At 43.9% G+C, this 22,058-nt stretch overlaps 1 protein-coding gene across 1 annotated transcript in view; it reads left to right on the forward strand.

The window, feature by feature from the left end:
- ARFGAP3 (ARF GTPase activating protein 3) overlaps positions 1-22,058 on the forward strand; it is a 47,852-nt gene that overhangs the window by 20,575 nt on the left and 5,219 nt on the right. Inside the window, exons 7-14 of the mRNA XM_074326489.2 lie at positions 1,793-1,849; positions 3,163-3,209; positions 3,775-3,917; positions 7,919-8,047; positions 8,491-8,613; positions 13,567-13,698; positions 18,747-18,870; positions 20,161-20,251. Of these exons, the coding sequence (XP_074182590.2) occupies positions 1,793-1,849; positions 3,163-3,209; positions 3,775-3,917; positions 7,919-8,047; positions 8,491-8,613; positions 13,567-13,698; positions 18,747-18,870; positions 20,161-20,251 (846 nt within the window). The remainder of the gene's footprint in view (positions 1-1,792; positions 1,850-3,162; positions 3,210-3,774; positions 3,918-7,918; positions 8,048-8,490; positions 8,614-13,566; positions 13,699-18,746; positions 18,871-20,160; positions 20,252-22,058) is intronic.

Below are 22,058 nucleotides of genomic sequence, written 5' to 3' on the forward strand. Positions count from 1 at the left end.
CCAAGTCATTGTCCTTCAATCTAGTTGTGAAGGGTGCAGCTCAGCCCCAAGTCCAGTGGCTGTTTCATGCAGGGGGTGCAGCCCACCATCCCATGCGGGAATTGAACCAGCAACCTTGTTGTTGAGAGCTCACGCTCTAACCAGCTGAGCCATCCGGCCACCCCTCCAGAAGCTCAGCAGCAGCTCATTGTCTTCAGTCTAGTTGTGGAGGGCGCAGCTCACTGGACCATGTGGGAATCGAACCAGCAACCCTGTTGTTCAGAGCTCACGCTCTAACCAACTGAGCCATCCGGCGCCCCTATTCTTATAAATATTTTTTAATCTACATTCTTAGCTGAAGAGTTTCTCCTAAACGTTTTTATCATTTAGAATTCCATCTCCTTTTGCACCTGCGACAGCCCTTTCCTCTCTCTTCTCAGTCCAGAATTTTTCTTAAGCAGCTGTTAGTTAGGGAGACTTGTCTCAGGCTTAACCCAGAATTTCATTTGTCAGCCCTGGGTAACAAGGTGCAGTCTTGAGTAAGCTTCAGGATTATACAAGGAAAAGGGGAGAACAAAAGAAATTTAACAACTGGAATGGGAGGCCTGAAATACTCTGCTGTTTCTTCATGGCCCAAAGCAGTTCCTGGCCCATAGTAGGTGATCAATAAATGCATAGTCAGTTCTTTTTCTACAAAATATCATCCTTCTCACTCATCCTGCTGTGCCTATTTAAATGCCTCCCCTAGCGCTTAACTTTTAAATATTTATTAAAAAAACAAAACAGTTGAGTTTCCGCTGTTGAGCTAGCCATTTTTAAATACACAGCTTTATTGACATATAATTCATACACTATAAAATTCACTGTTTTAATACAATTCACTGGTGGTTAGTACTTCACAAGGTTGTGCCACCATCACCACGCTCTAATTCCAGAACATTTTCAGCATCCCCAAAAGAAACCCCGTACCCATCAATAATCACTCCCCATTCTCCCCTGCCCCCAGCCCTTGGCAACCACTAGTCTGCTTCCGTCTCTATGGATTTATCTATTCTGGACATTTCATACATAAGGAATCATACAATATATGGCCTTTTGTGACTGGCTTCTTTTGCTTAGCACAATCTTTTAAAGGTTCATCCATGTTGCAGCCTGTGTCGGTATTTCTTGGTTTTTTTTAATGGCCAGATAACATTTCATTACAGAGATATAGTACATTTTATCTATTTTTAAAATAACAAATAAAATTCAATTAAAATAACAACATATTTTTAAAATTAAAGGAGCCATTAATTAGGATCGGGTTTTTTCGTTTGTTTGTTTTTAAGAATTTTGAAAATTCTTAAAAACTGAGCCATCTGGCTGCCCCGAGGATCCTTTTTCAGGTAAACTAGAAAACAGGGCAGATTTCCTGACAACTGAAAATTTAGGTTTCTATCATTGATATAATTGGCATTAGAATTTCTAAATGTTAACATATGTTCGGTAGATAGTCCATATATGTAGCAGATAACTCAGAACAGTTGACTTTAAAACGCCAGATCACGAGGTAGAATTCCGAATGATATTAATTAGGGAGACCACTAACAGTTTTATTCTATAAAGCAACTGTATAAGAAATACACTTCTATTTTAATGGACTTTGAAATCAAATTCTTATAATGATAAAATAGAAAATGGAGCTTAAAAGAAAGACGATCATTGACAAAATTGGATAAGATGTGTACTACTGAGCAAGTTGGACGTCTTATACATTCAAAGGATGTTTGATGAGTCTGATTTCTGCATTAATATCAATATTTTTAACTTTCAGGACCAGCACAGGGACCAAGCGTGGAAGGTCTTAACGTACCGACAAAGGCTGCTTTAGGTAATGTGCATCAGACGCTTTATTCTGCTTTAGAGAGTGAGGTCGTAAGGGAAAAATGGATTCTGCCTCTGCTCAGACTTTATAGAGCAGCATGACGTCATGACTGTTAATCTGTAACCTGTTAATGAGACTTGATCACGCGAACACGCCGCTCTGATTGGGCCTGCTTGATGGTGAGGACGTGCGGCAGCCGTGCACCTGGCCGAGACAGCGGGGAGGCTTTTGAGGTGTGGGTTTACGTTGCGCTGTTTGTGTTCCCAGTATAAGCAGAGGTCAGAGCAGCCACACAATTCCTGTTTACTCAAGAACTCTTAGCATTTTCTTCTCTTTCTGATTTTATAATAGGTGAACTTAAATTTTTCATTATTAGGGAAGTAAAACCTGAAATTTGTGCCAATTGTATTGCATTGATTGGGAAGCAACTTCTTTGGTGAAAAATAACTAAACTAGTCGAAGTAGTCTAGATATTTCCATCGCATATTAATAGACTTGTAGGAGTTTGGGAGCAGATTACAAACCTAAAAGAATAGTGGAAAGAAAAATTTCCATGGATCTCTTTTTTATACTTGAAACGGAATGATGTTATCCTCTCATTAGAGCTAAAGATTTTAATCTTTTGTTTGTGGTTTTATGCTCTTTTCTTATTACAGCACATTCTCATCTTTGTAATAAAAAATTAAGATTTTATTCTTGCTGGGTCTCTTAAACATAATTCTACAAACGGAATTTATAATCTCTGATTAAAATTTACCCAGAAAACAATTTTTTAGAAACTTCCTCTAAAAGCGTCATATATTTTTGTGCAATTTAGAAAATGTGGCTACTAAAACAATAGGATGCTTTAATATTTGTTTTTGGTTAATATGATAAAACCAGTTTGTAAATCAAAGTGGAAAAGACATCACTGACTGTTTTCGTTGTATACATAATGCCTCACTAACTTTACGTTTTGAAATAATTTGAAAGTTTTTGAAGAGTGGAGGTTAATGGGAGAGTGTGTTCTAATATACTAAGAAGTGCTCCTGAAGAAAGCGACGAATGGGGACAGCTCAGGCCCTTTATCTCTGTTCCGTGTGCTGTCCAAAAATATGTTTTCTCTGAGTTTGGACGTTACGTGGAAATGCTGCGTACTCCATTTGATGAAGCTCCTTTCATCCAAAATAGACTCATCTACTGTCACCTAATGACAAACTAATGTGGAAAATGTCTCTTAATAATATACAGTATGTTAGAATTTTAAAAAAAAATACACTAAAAATAGAAAAAGTATGTATTTCTATTGGTCTGACTTTAAACTTTGTGTTTTTTGACAGAAGTTTCCTCTATCATAAAAAAGAAGCCAAATCAAGCTAAAAAAGGAGTGAGTATGATGTACAAAATACCTGGCAATTCATCTCTAAAGTAGCTTACACACTCAAGAGAACCACCTTTGTCGTTTTATTTTTATTATTTTGAGCCATATTATAATAAATGTGGCTTTGATAAAGAGTCTGTTGTGTTCAAGGAGGTGAATGTTACTCTTAGTGAGATTTTCTAGAATGAGCGTTTAGCTTTTCTTCTGTCAATGACAAAATACTTAAAAAGATCAGCAAAGACGCCCTGGCAGTTTCTAGCATGTTTGTGTTTCTCTGAGCAGTGCTGTCTCGTGAGACCTGGAGGGCTGTCACGTGTGCAGCTTTCAGGTACCATGATTCCTTTTAGAGCCCCTGCTGTGGAGGCAGGCGCCAGGGTTTGAATCCTGACGGCCTCATCACTTCCTGCTGTGTGATCTTGGGTCCAGTCGCGTAAGGTGCATGAGCTCCAGCTCCTCCCTGTAAATGACAGAATAATAATGTCCAGTCCCTAGAGCTCCTGCCATTACGCGAACTGTTCTTGCAAAAGTCTTCAGACAGGTTGGGTAGAATATAATCTTGCGTATCTTCTAGCTTGGGGCCAAAAAAGGAAGTTTGGGAGCCCAGAAACTGACGAATACGTGCTTTAATGAAATTGAAAAACAAGCCCAAGCTGTGGATAAAATGAAGGAACAGGAAGACCTTCAGGCCAAGGCAGCGCCTAAGGAAGAATCGATGTAAGTTTAATTTAGGTAAAGTCATACATTCTTAGTGAATAAAACTGTTAATTAAACAACGCCCAGATTTACTTTCCAAATGCCATTTATTTTCGTGTGTGAAGAGGCTGATGCAAGATTTCGTTTTATGAAAACTTACGTTGTGTGCGGTGGAAGGTTGAGGGCCTAGTGGTCAGGGAGAGCAGCACCAATTTCCGGTTGAAGTTGTGAGGGTGGGATTGGGATGGTGTCAATGGGAAGGGAAAGACAGATGTGTCAGGAGGCATTTACACATGGAAGACGCTCAGCATCATTAGTCACCAGGAAATGCACCGTCAGACACCACTGCACGCACCAGGATGGCCGTCATCAAAAGGCCAGGCAAGAATAAGTGTTGGCGAGAATGTAGAGAGATCGGACCCCTCATCCGCTGCTGCTGGCGATGTAACAAGTTAAACAGGGAGCCACCATACGACCCAGCAATTCCACGCCTGAGAGAAATTCAAACATATGTCCACACGTTCACACAAAAGCTGTACATGCGTGTTCATGGCAGCATTAATCCCTATAGCCAAGAGGTGGAAACAGCCCAGGTCCATTGATGAAAAGGACCCATGCAATGGATGTTATTCAGCCATGACAAGGAATAAAGTGCTAATAGGGGCTATAAAAGGGATGAACCCTGAAAAGTTTGCTAAGTAAGAAGCCAGTCACAGAGACCACATGCTGTGTGACTCCTGGTATATGAAATGGCCAGTCCAGGCAAATCCATAGAGACAGGAAGCCGACCAGTGGTTGCCGGGGGCAGGGAGAATGGGGAGTGACTCCTAATGGGTCCAGGGTTTCTTTTTGGGGTGATGAGAATGTTCTGGAATTAGATGGTGGTGGTAGTACAACTTCGTGAATATACGAAGCACCACTGAATTATATACTTTAAAAGCGTTCATTTTATGGTATATGACTGGTACCTCAATAATGAGAAAAGTATTTATAATGTGAAGCCCTATTAGACTGGGTGACAAAATTCTGAATATATGACGGGGAGGGCTGTGGGTATCGTGGTCTCCAGAGGTTTTGAGCCTGAATTTTGGAGGGGTCTCAGAGGCAGACTTGGCAAGGAGGAGAGGCAGAAGGAAGACTTTAAGAGAACGAAAAGGGATTAAGGTGTTTGTACTGCGGGGGGCCTGTCTGGTAAGGTGGGGTGCCCTGGAGCCAGGCCGCTGGTTTCACACGTTCTCTGAGAGGACTGCCGTGATGAGGCTGGCGTGTTTGGGAAATTGGGTTTGGTAGTGACGTCCAGGGCGAAGAGAACGGGGAAGAAACTGGAAGCCAGGAGGCCAGTCAGGAGACTGGTTTTAAGTCTATCTAAGGCTCTTGAATGCTTTCATTTGTGTTGACAACAGAAGAGAACTATGGGCATCTGGCAAGTGTACATGAGCGGGTATAAACGATCACAGCAGATGAGTGAACACGGAAGGAAAGGCAACGTGCGTTTATTTTTATGTGTGTTTATTTTATTTTCATGGCGTTTTCTCTTATGTTCATGTGTGTTTTATCAGTTTGAGCTTGAGTTACTGCAGACTGTGTAATGAAGAAAATAACCGCACCTATTTTATGAGGTTGTCTTGAGGATGAGCTTAGTTAATGCTCATTAAAGTACATTAACCAGTGTGGTGCATACTAAGTGCTCAACCACGGTGATTTCTTACTATTCATACTAACAGTTGGCCAAGCGGCATTTAAATGGTAAGCCCAGATCATTTGAAGTTGGTAGTTATTTCTCATTGTCATTGAATTCATAGACCACAGAGGGCAGCACTAAACTGTATTTAGGTTAAGTATGGTTTGAAATGGTTTACGTAAAATTTATTTGGTGTCTCATTTTAATTTCTCTGATGAAGCTAGGTTTTTGACTCTGGGAAAGAGGGAGGGTTAAATCTGAGTGTTTGGACGGCTTCTCTCGGTATTTGGGAGTGGGCTGTGTCTAGATCGCTCACGCATGAGCTTTTCCCAGAGAGTGTGTAAAATCCTAAGCCTCGTGAGAACAAAAGACGCAGAACACAGAAAGCAAGAGCCCCTCCCCACAGCTCCGGTGGGTGGAGACTGGTTATTAAAACCAGCAGCAGGACCAGCCTGTAGTATGTCTTTCATTAGGACGGTTTAATGCACCATTAAAGCAAAGCTGCTGGTCATGGGATTTGTGACTTTGACTTGGGGACCCAATTTAACAACTTTCTTGGCCTGTTCAGAGCAGCCGCCCCGCAGTGCCTTGGCTCAGTTTCCGCAGACCAGGCCATGCCAGCTACGAGAGAGCTCCTGTTGCGTTCGTCCTTAAGACGTGAGAGTGCGGTTCTTCTCCAAGTTGATGTTTTTAATGGCTGCAAATAAAGTTATTTCAATTTAGCAAATGCCAGAAACAGTGCTGTATCTTGTATCTCCAGACTGTGAAACTGCTCTGTCGGTGAAGCAGCCTGATTCTCACCTCCTGACAGTCTCTCGGTCACGCCCAGAGGTGTCTGTGCACAGTGGGTAGGCAGAGTGGAAGAGACAGGCTGCTGCCCAGAGCCACCCCCTTTCGTGGTCTGAGTGTCTTCACGCCCTCCCTTGAGCTGGTACTGGGAAGGGCTCCAGCAGTTCTGAGAAGCACGGAGTCCTGACTGCTTAATTCCATTAGCGCTTCCAGAGCCGTGTTACAGTAAGCCTGGAAGTTCAAGAGCGTGCTTTTAACAAGTGGCAGACCCAATCCCATGTCAGATGTCCTAAGAAGGAAAACGTTCCCACTCATTATCTTTCTAGTGGAGTTTTTTCATTTCCACCCGCTCGGCTTCTCCAGGAGAATCTGTTGCTACAGTTCTGTCTGTTCATGATTTTAAACAAATCTATTGTTTTCCTCCAAAAGGTATACTTGAAAGAGTATTTTTTTTTCTTAGTAATAAAATGGGTGTATTGCCATAACCTGTTCTGTAGGAAGAATAGTAAAGAAAACAAACTGTCAGATTAAAACAAAACAAAGAAATTCTGGTGGACTCATTAAGGAAGGAAACAGTAAAAGCAAGATTACTTTTTCTGAGTAAGACATTCTGTTATCATCCCCTGTTCCTATACAGAAATGCATTTATATTGTTGTGGCATTTATACAGTACTTTGCTTATGGGGAGTTCTTGACCTTTGACACAATTTTATAAAATGGATGATAGCTTAGAAATCCCGATAAGGTAGATATATCACTTTAAAGGGCCCTGAAGTTTTGTCGCTTTCGTACATTTGATAAAACACGCTCATTACTGCTAATATGGGCATAGTTTTCTTTATGAAAAATTAAGTGTTTTTGCATTTCAGAAACCTGACAGTAAGGGACAGTGTTTTATACATCTTTTTATAAAGATGTATTATTGGTGCATTATTCGTAACAGGTATTTGATAAATAGATGCTTAGCATCTGACCGGTAGTGCAGAAAAATCTACAGAGGAATGATTATTCCATTTTAAATGCTTTCAGAAGCCTGATTACATAAAGAGAATCTATGGGGAATGTTCTTGTAAACCGAAGAATCCTTTTGCAAATAAGTAACCCCTTCTTAATTTATCTATTTGTGAAGTCATATTTATGTATTTTTTGTCGCAAACCAAAGCAAACCAATGAGACTAACTTCGTATTTTTCATATGTAACTTTGAAATATAACAAAATATTAGTCCCGGTAAGGAATTCTGCTTTTTACTAACCTCTAGAGAAATGATTTTGGTATATATTGTGTTATTCTATAGTAAGTAGTATAAATTATTGTTACAGGATAATAGGTCATATAAACTAGGACAGTAATGTAGGTTCAGCAGCAACCAGATTTTCTTGAGCATCTACTCAAAGAAGACAGAAAAAAATGCTGACTTGCCTTCGTAATTGTTAATTATGGAAAGAAGCACAAAGCTAAAAGTATAAGTGGCATGCTTAATTTTGCTTAGTATTTTAACTTAAGAACACAGAATTAAAACTAAATTAAGGAGCATCTGGTTTTTCTGGCAGTGTTTCATCATTACGATTAGCCTATAAGGATCTTGAAATTCAAATGAAGAAAGATGAAAAGATGAACATGAGTGACAAAAAAAAGGTGGAGTCAGAGAGGCTTGGCATGGGATTTGGAAACTGCAGAAGGTAGGTGAGAGTGCTCTCTGGGATTTCAGAATTTAAACCAGTTTGCTAATCCTGAATGGATTTTTCTCTGTATTTTCAACTTTAGCAGTATTTTCTCATTATTCCTTCCTTTCTTCAATTCTTTTGCTTTCCTCTAGTGTTCAGTTTAGCATGAAAACTTTCAAACTTGATTCTTAGAAAAAAAGAAATAGGTCTGACTTGTCATTAAGTGGATGCCATAAGCATAACTGATAGATATGGCCGTATTTTGTGTAATTAGTTACAGTCCTTACTAAGGTTCAGTATTTTCCAATGCTTATACCCCCCAAAAAAAAGTTTTATTGTTCATGTTTTTAACCTCACTAATCAATTTATTTTTGTTGAGTATAGATTAAAACATTCATTCTTTGGTGAACACAAATGTCTTCACAAACTAATATAACCTTTTTTCCATTTTATTCAAGTGGTATTTCACATTCAGTGACTTCAGACATGCAAACCATTGAACAGGAAACTCCAGTCCTAGCAAAACCAAGAAAAAAGTACAGCGATGACCACGATGATTCCTATTTTACTTCCAGCTCAAGGTAATCTGCTAAAATCATCCTTGGTGTTATTTTGAAAAGCAGTGATTAATATGAACTTACTAATTTATTTGCATTAGGAGCAAATACAGATCAGTTTACTTCATTGTTTTTAAAAGCTATGGCTGGAGTCAAGGGTATCCTTTGAAAAACATTGGGGAAACATTCATAAGTGGACAATGTTTGCTAATATTAAAATGTTTGACAATGAAATCAGCGACCAAGAGTTGAAATTAGAGGTAAGAAGTCTTGTTCATCTAAAATGGGAAATTGGAGAAATTTGTTTAGTCTTATTCCCACAGTTGGGACATTTCTCAGCTGAGCCTTCCAGAACACCAGCTCGGGAGTCTCCAGTAAGCAAGGCAAAGTATTGAGTAAACTCTCGTTGTGTGTGTGCAGTTATTAATAAGAACACTGTCACATGCTGAGGGCTCCCAGGACAAAGCCTCTCCCTGTCCCTGAGTGCTCACCCTCTGATCGGATGAGCTGCCTGACTCCTGTGTGAAGCTGACCATGGAGAGTGCCGTGGTTCAGGTCCCAGCGGCCTGCAGGGGCAGGGACGGCAGGTTTGCACTTGAATCCACTCTCTTTGTGAGGTTCCTCCAACAACCTGACCAGCATGAGAGAGTCCTGCTAGAAAGGTCCCAAGTGAACTTAGGAAATTACTAGAGGTGGGCACCAGCTGAGAAGCTGAGGGGGCAAGAGGGTAGGCCAAGGAGCCAGGTGTCCTGGGTCTGAATCCTGGCTCTGCCACTTAATGACGGCGTGACCTTGGCCAAGTTACTTAACCTGTCTGTAAGTTAGGGATAGTCGCAGTGTCTGCCTCTCAGGGTTGTGTGAGAGTTAAATGAGTTAACACAAATAGAGCACTTGAAATAGTGCTTGGCTATTAATGTTATGCTTAGCTGCTGTTATTATATGGAAATTCAATTCAGGAGACGTGTGACTCAGTCTCAATGTTTAATCACTATTGTTAGATACTTAAATCAACCACATTGAGGGCCACCTTCGGGGTTAGGAGTTTGGGGAGATTGAATGTGTGCCTGTCGGTAACTGGCGTGCTCATGCAGAGGCCCCCTCACTCCTGTCTCGAAGGGCGTGACGGATGTCTGGCAATCACACAGGCTCAAAGCGGTTTCACATACATAACAGATACATGTTTCATGATTCTCCTACCAGAGTTCCCAGAGAGTACTGTCCTTAAAAACTCGCTTAGCGTAGCTTCAAATTATTTCAAGTCCAGATATTGTACCAAAAAAAGTTCATTGTGTAGTGGTGTCCCGTCGTTACTTTCAGAGATGGTTTTATATTTGACTGACGAGTAACCGGTGTAACACACCAGGGTTCAGTTTACTTAGAGGTAACACCCAATCTGCCTCTCCATGCAGTTTAAGTACACTTTCTACACCTTGAAATCAGATGTCTAACTGCACGTGGAGGCTGCGGGCGGGCAGGTCGGACCGTTTTAAGTGCGCACATTAAATGAGGGCGAGAGTCTCCGTCAGAGGGTGGTGCAGGTGACCCGCAGGCTCCGCATTCACCTGTCAGGTTCCCCACACCTTCTGATTCGTTCACTGCACACTAGCGACTCCTACAGATGAGAGCGTAGGAAAGGAAAGGAAAGGAATCTCCAGTTAACGTTCTCGCTGCCGTGTTTGTCTATCGTCAAACGACATTTCCATGTCGCCGGCTGCTGCGTTAACTGGACTTACTTAAAAATATGAATACTGTAATTATTTTCTGTGGATTTTTGACACATTTTGGAGAACAAACTTGAAATCAATTAATGGATTGAAAAGGTTAAATCAATACTGCTGGGACACAGGCCTGAGAAACTTCTGGAGAGCCTCCCGGCTCCAGGTCACTGACAGGCTCCTGCCTTGTTGGGAGCTCCAGGGGTCCGGCGGGCTCTTCTTCTCCAACCGTGTGGTGGCAAGAGTTAGCCCTGGAGGCCTTCGTCGCTCTGGAGCAATTATTTATGGTTTGAAACCTGGGAGCAGACGGGTGTGTTTATGCAGACCACAGCTGCTGGCCTCCTGCCAGAGACCCTGGGGCATTGTTTATCATAAGGAACATAAACGCCTTCTCTCCTGTGCCCTGTACCCACTGTTGGCAGAACAAGGGCGCTCTGAGGGCTTTGGCAACAAGTGGCAGCCACATGAACTTTCGGAAAGAAAGCGTCTGGGTTCCATGAAGAGCTCTCATTGCTTCCAACTTATTCATTAGCCCATTAGAACTTGAATATTATGAATTATGAAAGAGTGCTGTTTCTATTAAAAATAAGATCAACCGTATCGTTGGTTTTTGTTTTTTATCGAGTGCCATTATTTCCAGGAGATAAACAATGTAATTATATACTGAGTACAGAATAATGAAAGTAGAACAGCTCGCTCAGCCTTGTCGAGCAGTGCGGGCTTCAGTGAAAGAACAGTGTCTGCAGCCGTCAATGACTTATGTGATATTAGGGTGCTCTATCCAGGGGTCTTCAGTAATGTGCTCAGGGTGGAGGAAGACAGTGGGAGGGCGGAAAGAAAAGTAAGAAGCACTGAGAACTGGGATCTAGCAATCGAAACAGTAGAAAGTCAGTAAAGGTTTGGAGATCAGATTTGGAGGCTGTCGTGTTTCTGAGGAAAGGCAAGTGCACCGTGGCCATCAGTTGGCTCGTCACCCATCCTTCCAGCGGGCAGCTGTTTCGCGGGGAGTTGCTACGTGCCCCCTGCATTGAGTGAGAGCACAGACAGCTGCTGGTGGGGAATGGTAGGAAGATGCCCCCCACCCCAGCGCAGAACGATACATGACAGGCTCTTGCTAGGCAGTGGGACCCCAGCAGAATGGCTTTCTCTCTTCTGATTTTTGAGTAGTCCAGTCTTTGTTTTTAAAACCGATGCTCCTATATTCCAGGAGAAGCACTTTGGTTTCTGTGAATGAAAACTAGCTCCTTAGAGTGATACTGAATCTGCAAAATCCTAAGTCCTAGTACCTCAGAGTTGTAAAGAGCACACCCTGTGCAGTGCTCCCGGCACCCCCAACACCCTTCGGGGACCGTGTAGCCCCCCACGCAGTCCACCTGCTCCTCAGTCCCCAGGCAGCTCCGTGAGAACTGCCGCCTATACTGACACCCCTCCCCCGCCGCCCACCGGGGTTTCTGAGCTCAGACCAGCAGCCCTGTGAGGGCAGGACCTGAATATTCCTCTCACCCGTATCCTCCCCTAATGAGGCCGGCCCTTCAGAGGTGCTTATTTCTTAAATTTTCATTGAATTGGTCTTCGTTCTTTCCCTTGGGCGCTTACGAATAAGCTGCTCAGATAGTTGAGTATAATTCTCCAGGCCAACACACGTCCCACAACTTCTTTCTTGATGTGACGTCAAGTCACGTGGTTGTCTCGGTGTCTCTCTGAAGAGGGCTGGCTGTCTCCTCCTGCCGGGCCGTGGCTCAGGGCTCCTCCACTGGCCCCAGGGAGAGCTTGCAGCTAGAGTCCAGACGTGCGCATGGTTGTTTCCCTTCCTGGAGCAAGGAGGCTACTGTAGCGACATTTGTTCTTAATGACCCTCTCACCAGAGAAGGCAGAAGCCACACTTGAAAGTTCCTCTTTCTCTCTATTATCCACGTAAAGTCACACCATCTGCTTCAAACAGCAGGTTTAGCCTTCCTCCCTTTTTTGTTTTTTATTTCCTGCCAGGAAAGAGTCCATCTGTTTTTGGCCCCTGCCCCAGATATTAGCTCTTCTGCGTCCCTGTCCTGTTTGTCCTGCTGCGCTCTCACATTCACCTTTGCTCACAGGCCCCTCGGACCACCCAGGCTTTCTGTCTTTAAATGAGTCCTTATGATGGTGGAGCTTGGTGCTCACCTGGTTCCTTGTGCTTCTTGCTCTCTGCAGAAGGCCTGGGTGACATTTTGAAAACCTCTCCGTTGTCTCCCACCATCCTTCCTTTCCTGAGACCTAAGCCTTGGAATCTGCCTCTGTCTTCTGAACTTCTCGAACCCCACCTTTACAAGGAGGGCGTATCTGGCCAGCCATTTTCTATCGGAAGCTGTCCTGATTTCTGAGATAGCACAGTCACTTCGTATGAGGGCAGTGGCACATCCATCCCACCTGTCAATCTCTGTCCTGTTCCAGCAAACCCTGATGCTCCTGGGCAAAGGCCTTTCTTTCACTACATGGGACCGAAAGCTGCCATTGAGGTTTGCTGTCTGAGCAGTGCCCTGCTCAGTGATGCTCAGCTGATTAATGACAGTGTGAACCAACCCGGAAGGCCAGCATCTCCTCTGAGACGCTTACGGGTCAAGTTCACATCAAGCTCCAGGCTGAAGGAGCATCCGCAGAACAGCCCAATTCAGCGGTCCGCAGCTTTGTGTCCGATTCTGGAGGAGGTTAATTAGCATCATTTACATTAAGTGGAAGTTGCCGTTAGGGCTGCAGCCTGACAGTGTGGCTAAGGTGACCGGGACCGCCAACAAGGAGCGCCCCACGTACAGTCGGTTCTCCAGGCCCAGCTGCATGGTGTGTGACTCCCTAACTTGGCAGAACTAGACCCAAAGAAAATGAAATACGTAACCTATAGTGGTTAACATTTAAAGATGTCGTACTGTGCGGATAGGCTAGGTTGTGCTGCAGTGACAAACATCTCCCCAGATCTTAACATAACCATAGTTTATTTCTTGTTCACTGAAGTCAGGTGAGTGTACAGGCGATTGTCTAGATTTCCTGTCCTTCGGGTAGCACCTTGATCATCCAGATGGATAGAGGTTTCACCTGCCTGAGGCTGTAGCACCTGGAAAACACGGCCTCTTCCATTTGGCATGGGGAGAGGGGACTGGGCGTGCTGAGCCAGGGCGCTGTACAGGCCTGAAAATGGCTCACCTCGTGTCTGCTCAGGTCACAGGGCAGCCCCCAACTTCAAGGGGGCCAGGAAGGGCAGTCCTCCAAAGTCACTGTTCTGCTCTTTTGCATGCAGGTACTTTGACGAGCCGATTGGCCTAAGGAGCAGTTCTTTTTCTAACTGGGATGACAGTTCAGATTTCTACTGGAAAAAGGAGACCGTCAAAGACACTGACACCGCTCTGAAAACCACAGGCCATTCAGACAGGTATGGACAGCAAAACACGGATGTCTAGGGAAACTCTCCAACACCAGTAACATGCTTTTGTTCTACTGTTTCAAGAACATTCTTTGTATCCTGGTCTGTCTCTGACCTGAGGATTTTTCCTTTCCCCGAATGTTGTATAAAGGGGACCATGCAATAACTGGCCTTTTAAGACTGGCCCCTTTGACTTGTCTTAGTGTCAAAGGGGTATTGTTGAGTTTGTTATGCCGTCAAAGAACTGTCTCCTGCTTGGGGATCACGAATGAAGGGCTGTACAATTTATTGTCCAAACCAGGGAACTGTTGAGAGTACAAGGGACACTACTAATACGTTGGGACAGCAGGTGTGACCAGGAATTGTCCCAGGTAACTGGAATGTATGGACATCCGACTCATTTGGTAGCCTACATAATATGTCTTCAGTATTTGCTAATTGATCTGTGGATCTGAAGAGTGAAATAACAGGCCTATTCTAAATGGAAAATTCTTTCAAATGTGTGGTTTGGATGTTCATTTTTTATTAGAATTACAGGCTTTTTCAAAGTGGCCTAAAATCCTTTTATAAAATTACTGCTGTTGGCTTTTTAAAAAGTAAAATGGCATATGTATGCATTATAAATAAGAAACTTATTTGCCTCACCTCAAATTAATTTAACCTCATTTTGCTAGGGGTTTTGTTTGTTTTTTTTGTGCTGAGATCTACTCTCTTAGCACATTTCAAGAATATACTACAGTATTATTAACTATAGTCACCATCCTGTACATCCCATCCCCAGAACTTACTCATAAATGGAAATGTGTACCCCTCGACCAACAGCTGCCGCTTTTCTCTACTTCCCAGCCCCTGGGACCCACCATTCTACTCTGTTTCTATGAGTTTGACTTTTTTTTTTTTTTTAATTTTAGATTCCACTTAGAAATGAGATCATACAGTATTTGTCTTTCTCTGGCTTATTGCACTTAACGTAATATCTTCTAGGTTCATCCATGTTGTCACAAATGGCAGGATTTCCTTCTTTTTTTATAATGGAATAATATTGCATTTTGTGTGTGTGTGTGTGTGTCTGTGTGTGTGTGTGTGTGTGGGTGTATCACATTTTCTTTACCCATTCACCTATTGACAGCCACAAAGGTTGCTTCCATGTCTTGGCTATTGTGAATAATGCTACAATAAACATCGGAGAGTGTAGATATCTCTTTAGGATATTGATTTTGTTTCCTTTAGGTATACACTGAGAAGTGGGATTACTGGACCATATGCTAGTTCTATTTTTAATTTCTTGAAGAACCTTCATACTGTTTTCCATAATGACTGTACTAATTTACAATCTCACTAACAGTACACAATGATGGTTCCCTTTTCTCCAATCCTCACTAACACATCTTTTGTCTTTTTGATAGTGGCCATTCTAACAGATGTGAGGTGATATCTCATTGTGGTTTTGATTTGTGTTTCCCAAATAATTAGTGACATTGAGCACCTTTTCATATAACGGCTATAAACTTGCCTCTTAGAACTGCTTTGGCTGTATCCCATAAGTTCTGGTATATTATGTTTCCATTTTCATTTGTTTCTACATATTGGTTTTATTTCTTCTTCACTTTGGTTGTTCAGGAATGTGTTAATTTCTACTATTTGTAAATTTTCCAGTTTTCCTCCTGTTACTGTTTCCTACTTTCATACCATTGTGGTTAGAAATAATACTTAATATGATTTCAATCTTCTTGAATTTGTTAAGACCTAACATGTGATTTTAATTTGTTTTGTGACCTAACTTATGATTTATCATGGAGAATGTTCTATGTGCACTTGAGAATGTGTGTTCACCTGCTATTTGATGGAATGTCCTAAATATGTCTGTTGGTCCATTTGGCCTAAGGTATACTCGTAGTTCAAGTCCAATTTTCCTTATTGATTTTCTGTCTGGGTGATCAGTCCATTGTTGAAAATGGGATATTGAAGTCTCCTGTTACTGTAGTACTGTCTGTTTCTCCCTTCAGCTCTATTAATATTCACTTAATATATTTAGGTGCTCCCATGTTAGATGCATATATATTTACAGTGTTATGTCCTCTTGATAGCTTGACCCCTTTATCATTAGATGAGGACCTTTGTATCTTGTTGTAGTTTTTGGCTTAAAGTCTTTTTTGTCTCATGTAAGTATGGCTATCACAGCTCTCATTTGGTTTCCACTTGCATGGAATATCTTTTTCCGCATCTTCACTTTCAGCTTTTGCATATGTAAAACTGAAGTGAATTTCTTATAGGTAGTATATGGTTGTGTCTTGTGTGTTTTTTTTGTTTTTTTATAATCCATTCAGCCACTCTGTCTTTTGATTGGAGAATTTAATTCATTTACATTTAAAGTAATTATTGATAGGTAAGGATTTATGATTGCCATCTCATTGTTTTCTGTTTGTTTTGTAGTTCCCTTGTTCCTCCTCTCTTGCTGTCTTCCTTTGTGATTTGATTCCTTTCTCTTTGTCTTTGGTGTACCTGCTGTTGTTTTTGTTTTGTGATTACCATAAGGCTTACATAAAACATCTTATAGTTGTAGTAGCCTATTTTAAGCTGATACCGTAACAAGTTAACTTAGATTGCATACAAAAACCGTACCCTTTGGGGCGGCCGGATGGCTCGGTTAGTTAGAGAGCTAGTCCTGAACAACAGGGTTGCCGGTTGAATTCCCACATGGGCCAGTGAGCTGCGCCCTCCACTATTAGATTGAAGACCACGAGCTGCTGCTGAGCTGCTGGAGGGGGCGCTGGATGGCTCAGTTGGTTAGAGTGCGAGCTCTCAACAACAAGGTTGCCGGCTTAAAATTCCCATGCCCCCTGCAACTAAAGATTGAAAATGGCAACTAGACTTGGAGCTGAGCTGCGCCCTCCACAACTAGATTGAAATCCAATGACTTGGAGTTGATGGGCCCTGGAGAAACACACTGTTCCCCAATAAAATAAAATAAAAGTGAAAGAAAGAAAAATAAAGAAAACATTTCCTAGCTTTATAAAAACAAAACAAAACAAAAAACCCTACCCTTTTACTCTCTCCACCTATATTTTATGTTTTTAATGTCACAGTTTACATATTTTTATGTTGTGTATCAACTAACAATTTATCCACTAACAAATTATTGTTGCTATAGTTACTTTTACTGCTTTTGTCTTTTAACCTGTATACTAGACTTAAGTAATTTACACACCACAATTGCAGTATTAGAATATTCTGAATTTGACTATACACTTAACCTTTACCAGTAAGTTTTATGCTTTCATATCTTTTCATGATACTAATTAGCATCCTTTCATTTCAGCTTGAAGAACTCCTTTTAGCAGTTCTTGCAAGATAAGCCCAGTGGTTGGTAGTTCTTCTTTTGTCCTTTTAGCACTTTGAATATATCATCTCACTATCTCCTGGCCTACAAGGTTCCTGCTGAGAAATCTGCTGATAGCCTAACAGAGTTCCATTGTCTGTGATAAGTTCCTTTTCACTTGCTGCTTTCAAAATTCTCTTTGTCTTTGATTTTTGACAGTTTTATTCTAACGTGTCTTGGTGAAGACCTCATTGGATTGAGTCTGTTTGGGGACCTGTGAGCTTCATGTACCTAGATGTCCATATCTCTCTCCAGATTTGGGAACTTTTTAGCCATTATTTCTTTAAATAAACTTTCTGTCCTTTCCCCCTCTCTGCTCCTTCTCGGTCTCCTGTAATGTCTAAATTGTTTCCTTGATGGTTTCCTATGATTCGTGTAGGCTTTTTCGCTCTTTCTCATTCTTTTTTTCTCCTTTGACTGAATAATTGAAAATGAATCATCTTTGAGTTCACAGGTTCTTTCTTCTGCTTGGTTAAGTCTGCTGTTGATGCTCTCTACTACATTTTTCATTCTGTTCATTGTATTCTTCAGTCCCAGAGTTTCTGTGGTGTTTTTTTTATGAGTTCTATCTCTGTTGAACTTTTCATTTTATTTGTGTGTGTTGTTCCAGGTTTCATCGCGTTGTCTGCCTGTGTCCTTGCAGGTTGCTGATCTTCCTGAAACAAGTATTTTAAATTCTTTGTCAGGCAATTCTTTGGAGTCCATTACTAGAAAATTACTGTGTTCCCTTTGTGGTGTCAGTTTTCCTTGATTTTTCATGTTCCTTGGCATTTTGTGTTGCTGTATTTGCGTTTGAAGGAGGAGTCACCTCCTCAGAATTCATGCCTGACTGGCTTTGGGTGAGAAATACCTTCAACAGTCAGCCCTGCTAGGGATTCTGAGACTTTTTCAGCCTCTTTCTATGGCTGCGCCCACTCCACACTTCTTATTCCCTTTTGGGATGAGTGCTAAGATGCTCTCAATCCCCCAAACTGGGCCAGGTGCCGAGAGCCTCCTGATTCTTTCCCCCGGATGGCGCCCTGAAATGCTCAAGGTTGCGTGCTTGAGGCTGGCTTTCCGCACATGCTCACTAGCTGTCCGCAAAGGCTTGCATTCGCCATCTGCTTGTGTAGGGGGCTGGCTGTGGATGGGGGGAGGTACGTGGGTGAAGTGCACAGAGCATTGGGCCGCACCTGTGGGCCATGTGGGGGCTCCACAGACAAAGTGTACGTGGGGGCTGGTGAGTAGGCTTCCTCACAGTCTGCAGGGCGCTTAGGAGCCGCGAGCCCCTGAGGAGACCCTCGCCCTGGCTGCTGGGCTTCCAGCCTCTCCCAGCCTCTAAGCCATGCAGAGCCCCTCAGTATCCTGGGTGGGGTGAGAAAGAAGTGAGCATCTTGGCAATGTCCCACCCAGCTGGAGAAACCAGTCAGCCACTCACCACCTTCTCACCTTCCCTCCTGGCAGTGGTGCCGCCTTGGGGGAGAGGCAAAGTGCAGCTGTTTCTCTTACCTTCTTCATTGCATCCAGTCTTGGGTTTTTTGCTCCCGTGATGTGCTGGGACCTCTCTTCTGGACTCCTGACATCTCCAAAGACGTTCTCAACTGTGGGTGATTGTGAGAATCAGTGCAGGGTGATGGTAGAAAGTTCCTATTCCGACATCTTGCTGATATCACTCCTATTTGGCTGTTTCTAATTTTAGACCTACTACTCGCCGCAAGCCAGACTATGAGCCAGTTGAAAATACAGACGAGGCCCAGAAGAAGTTTGGCAACGTCAAAGCCATTTCATCAGATATGTACTTTGGAAGACAAGCTCAAGCTGATGTAAGTGTCTGTAGAGCGTCTGTGTGGGCCCCATAGAGCGGGAAGCAAGCAGGGGCCTGGGAGATGTGGGAGCAGGTAATGGACTCTGAGTGAGGTGGACTCAGGCGCGAGAGGCCCCTGGCCCCAGAGCTGGAGCAGGACTCGAACCCAGGTCTTTCTGACTAATCACCCCACTTTGCTGCCCCAACTAGAGGAATGATTGGAGTAGGAAATGTCTCATTTCTCTTATTCCTGTCTCAGTGTTTTCAATAGTCGTACGTTCAATAGCTTTTGAACAAATTTCAGGCAATTTTTGATACAGCTGTAATTTGCTTAATAATTTTTAACCATAATTAAAAGAAGCACATAGATATGTTTGGGGAGGGTGGATATATTTATTTTCAGGTTGTTGCATCTTTTCTCAGAAATGTTAACAAGCCTGTGTCAGTGGAGTCTTTCTAAGTAGTAAGACTCAGATGGAAATGGGGGCGAAGGGTTAAGGTGTCCCCCTGATTCTGAAGCGCTAGTGTGCTTACACAAAGCTCTTGGAGTTACGTGTATCAATCACTAAGCTTCTTGGACTATCCGGAGAATTACTTCCTAACGTGTACTGATTTTATTTTGTAGCATTAGAACTTTCCAGTTTTACTTTTTTTTTTTTTAATTTTATTTTATTAAATTTATTGGAGTGACAATTGTTAGTAAAATTACATAGATTTCAGGTGTACAATTCTGTATTACATCATCTATAAATCCCATTGTGTGTTCATCACCCAGAGTTAGTTCTCCTTCCATCACCATATATTCAATCCCCCTTACCCTCATCTCCCACCCCCCACCCCCCACCCCCCTTACCCTCTGCAGTTTTACTTTTGAGAGTATTTAGAGCTGCCTCTAGGCTTTTCCCCAACCCCTAAACTCTGCCTTGTTTTAAAGTTGATGACATTCAAGTTCAGTCATAAAATCACATACTGGGGGTGGTACTGGAAGAGAGCTTCTTGGAGCCGCCTTTCCTGGCCGCTGGCGAGAGTACCCTCGCTCGAGAGAGGTCATTCTCTCACTCTCACTCTGGTCTCCCCCTCGCACTGGCAAGCGTTGGCCAGGCCGCTGTTGATCTGTCCGCTCTGACTTGCAGAATGTGAGCGAGCGTCATGCCGTCCGGTCCCAGCTGTGGTAATGGCATTCAGCAGCTGTTGGAGAGACAGTGCCTAGGGGACACACACATTCAAAGGACAGCTCCTCCTGGACTCCTTTTGCAAAATTGCTCAGGGTATTTGGAGCCTAATGTTTCCTTTTCCTGCTCTTGTCTAGTATGAAACCCGGGCTCGACTGGAGAGGCTTTCGGCAAGTTCTTCCATAAGTTCAGCCGATCTGTTCGATGAGCAGAGGAAGCCGATGGCAGGTAATTGGGGGGCGGGGGGAAGTGCGGGGGTTGGGGGGCAGCGACAAGAGTTGGTCTCCATTGTATCTGTGGCACGAATACATTTTCTCTGGATAGGACTTTCTACTTTTCCAAGATTCTTAGCAACCGTTACTCGCTGCTCTTCTGTCCTCTGTAAGACAGTCCGGTCGAGCAGTCATTCCAGGCTTCCCACGTGCCCACGTGAGGAGAGCAAGTCAGGAGAGTTAAGCAACATCCCCCCAGTTACCCAACAAGTCGTCTTTCTACAACATTGTCACAGACCGGTATTCCCGCACGGTGTGGACGTGGGGCCCGATTCCATGTGCTGTCCCTGCCTTGGAGGTGGACAGCCCTGGCTGCCGTGTAGGCTGACCGCGTCCTAACTGTGAGACCCTGTGTATTTTATGTCGCTTTTGGCCTCAGTCTCGTCTGTAAAGTGGGTGGATAATCCCTACCTCACAGGGTTGTACTGAGGCTTAGCTGAGGTGCTGCTACACTTAAGGGACCAGCTCGGGGTCGGGTGCCTGCAGGCCCTCCCGGGCCCCTCCCAGGCCCCGCCTGGGCCCCGCGCTGTGCAGAGCAGATAGTACAGGTGACCCACCAGCCCTGTTCTTCCAGGGAAGACAGAATGCGGCTTTGGAAACAGGCGGTGGAGAGGAATTTCCTGTCTCCCCCATCCCTCTTCTGGGTGCAGACGCCAGTGGGGGGCTGTCTGCGAGCCCTGGAGAGTGAGGCTGAGAGAGCGGGCCCAGCCTGGATGCCCACAGCCAAGCTGCCCTCCACTCCACCAGTCCCTGAGCCACAGAAAAGCCATGTTCCTGTCCTACTCGGGCCTCAGCCAGGCCACCGGGGTGGGGGAAGTGCCATGTGTCCCTCTTGTGTCACAGCTACCATTAAAGAAGCAGTGTCCTTTGAGGTTAGGACCCACTCATCTTTAGAAGAGCCCAAAGGGAGGGGCTCTCCAGAGCCCCACACCACCTGCACCCCTCATTTCCAGCCCTGGAGAAGCTGGGTGTGGGCATGGGCTCAGCAGGGGCAGCCACTTGGTCTTGCAGCTTCAGAGAACAGCTGTTTTCTGAGTCCAGAGAGAAACAGCCTCAACACAGAAGTCTTAGGCGAAACCTGAGTGCCCGGGGCCTTCTGTGTCTGGGTTTGGGCGGTGTTAGAAGGCCCACCGTGGCCCTCGGCCTTGGGCACTGCCAGGCAGCTGTGGGGCATTGAGGAGTAGCCTGGTGAGCTGAGGGGGTGCTCACCTACAGGCCGCCATCAGGGCATGGTGCTTTCCAGGTGGGGACCAACCTTGACCTCAAGCAGGAAGGGGCTTGTTGCTTTATATCAGACCATTTCCTGACTGGGCGTTCCCTGTGCTGAGTGTGGTCGGCAGTGGTTGTGGCTTGTGGATTTTTGTTCTCATCTCCAGCTTACAGTGTCGTGGCCTCTTGTCAGGGTGACTTCCTTTTATGACCGCCCCTGGCAGAAGGGTGCTTGGCCCTTTGGGGGGCTCCTAGCAGTCCCACCTCTACCCCCTGCGGGTTGGTGCTGGGTCACCTCACAGGAGCCCTGGCACAGGGTGCAGGTCGGTCCAGAGAACCTAAGTGTTGTAAATGAGCCCCGGCAGCGTGTGTTTTTATCATTCATACGGCTGGAAGCTTCACTCTGAAGTGTTATTGTTTGCTGTAAAACCTGTTGGAGATCAAAAGATAGCGGGCTTTTCGATTGTTGAAGAAAATTGTGGCCAGCCTGTGTTTCTCTTCCTGTCCCCTTTCAGAGTGTGACGGGCCAGCCGCCACAAGTCAATCGGTTCCCG

The sequence above is a fragment of the Rhinolophus sinicus genome, chromosome 1 (genome assembly GCF_057876585.1).
Source record: "Rhinolophus sinicus isolate RSI-liver-muscle chromosome 1, RSI-T2T, whole genome shotgun sequence".
NCBI lineage: Eukaryota > Metazoa > Chordata > Mammalia > Chiroptera > Rhinolophidae > Rhinolophus > Rhinolophus sinicus.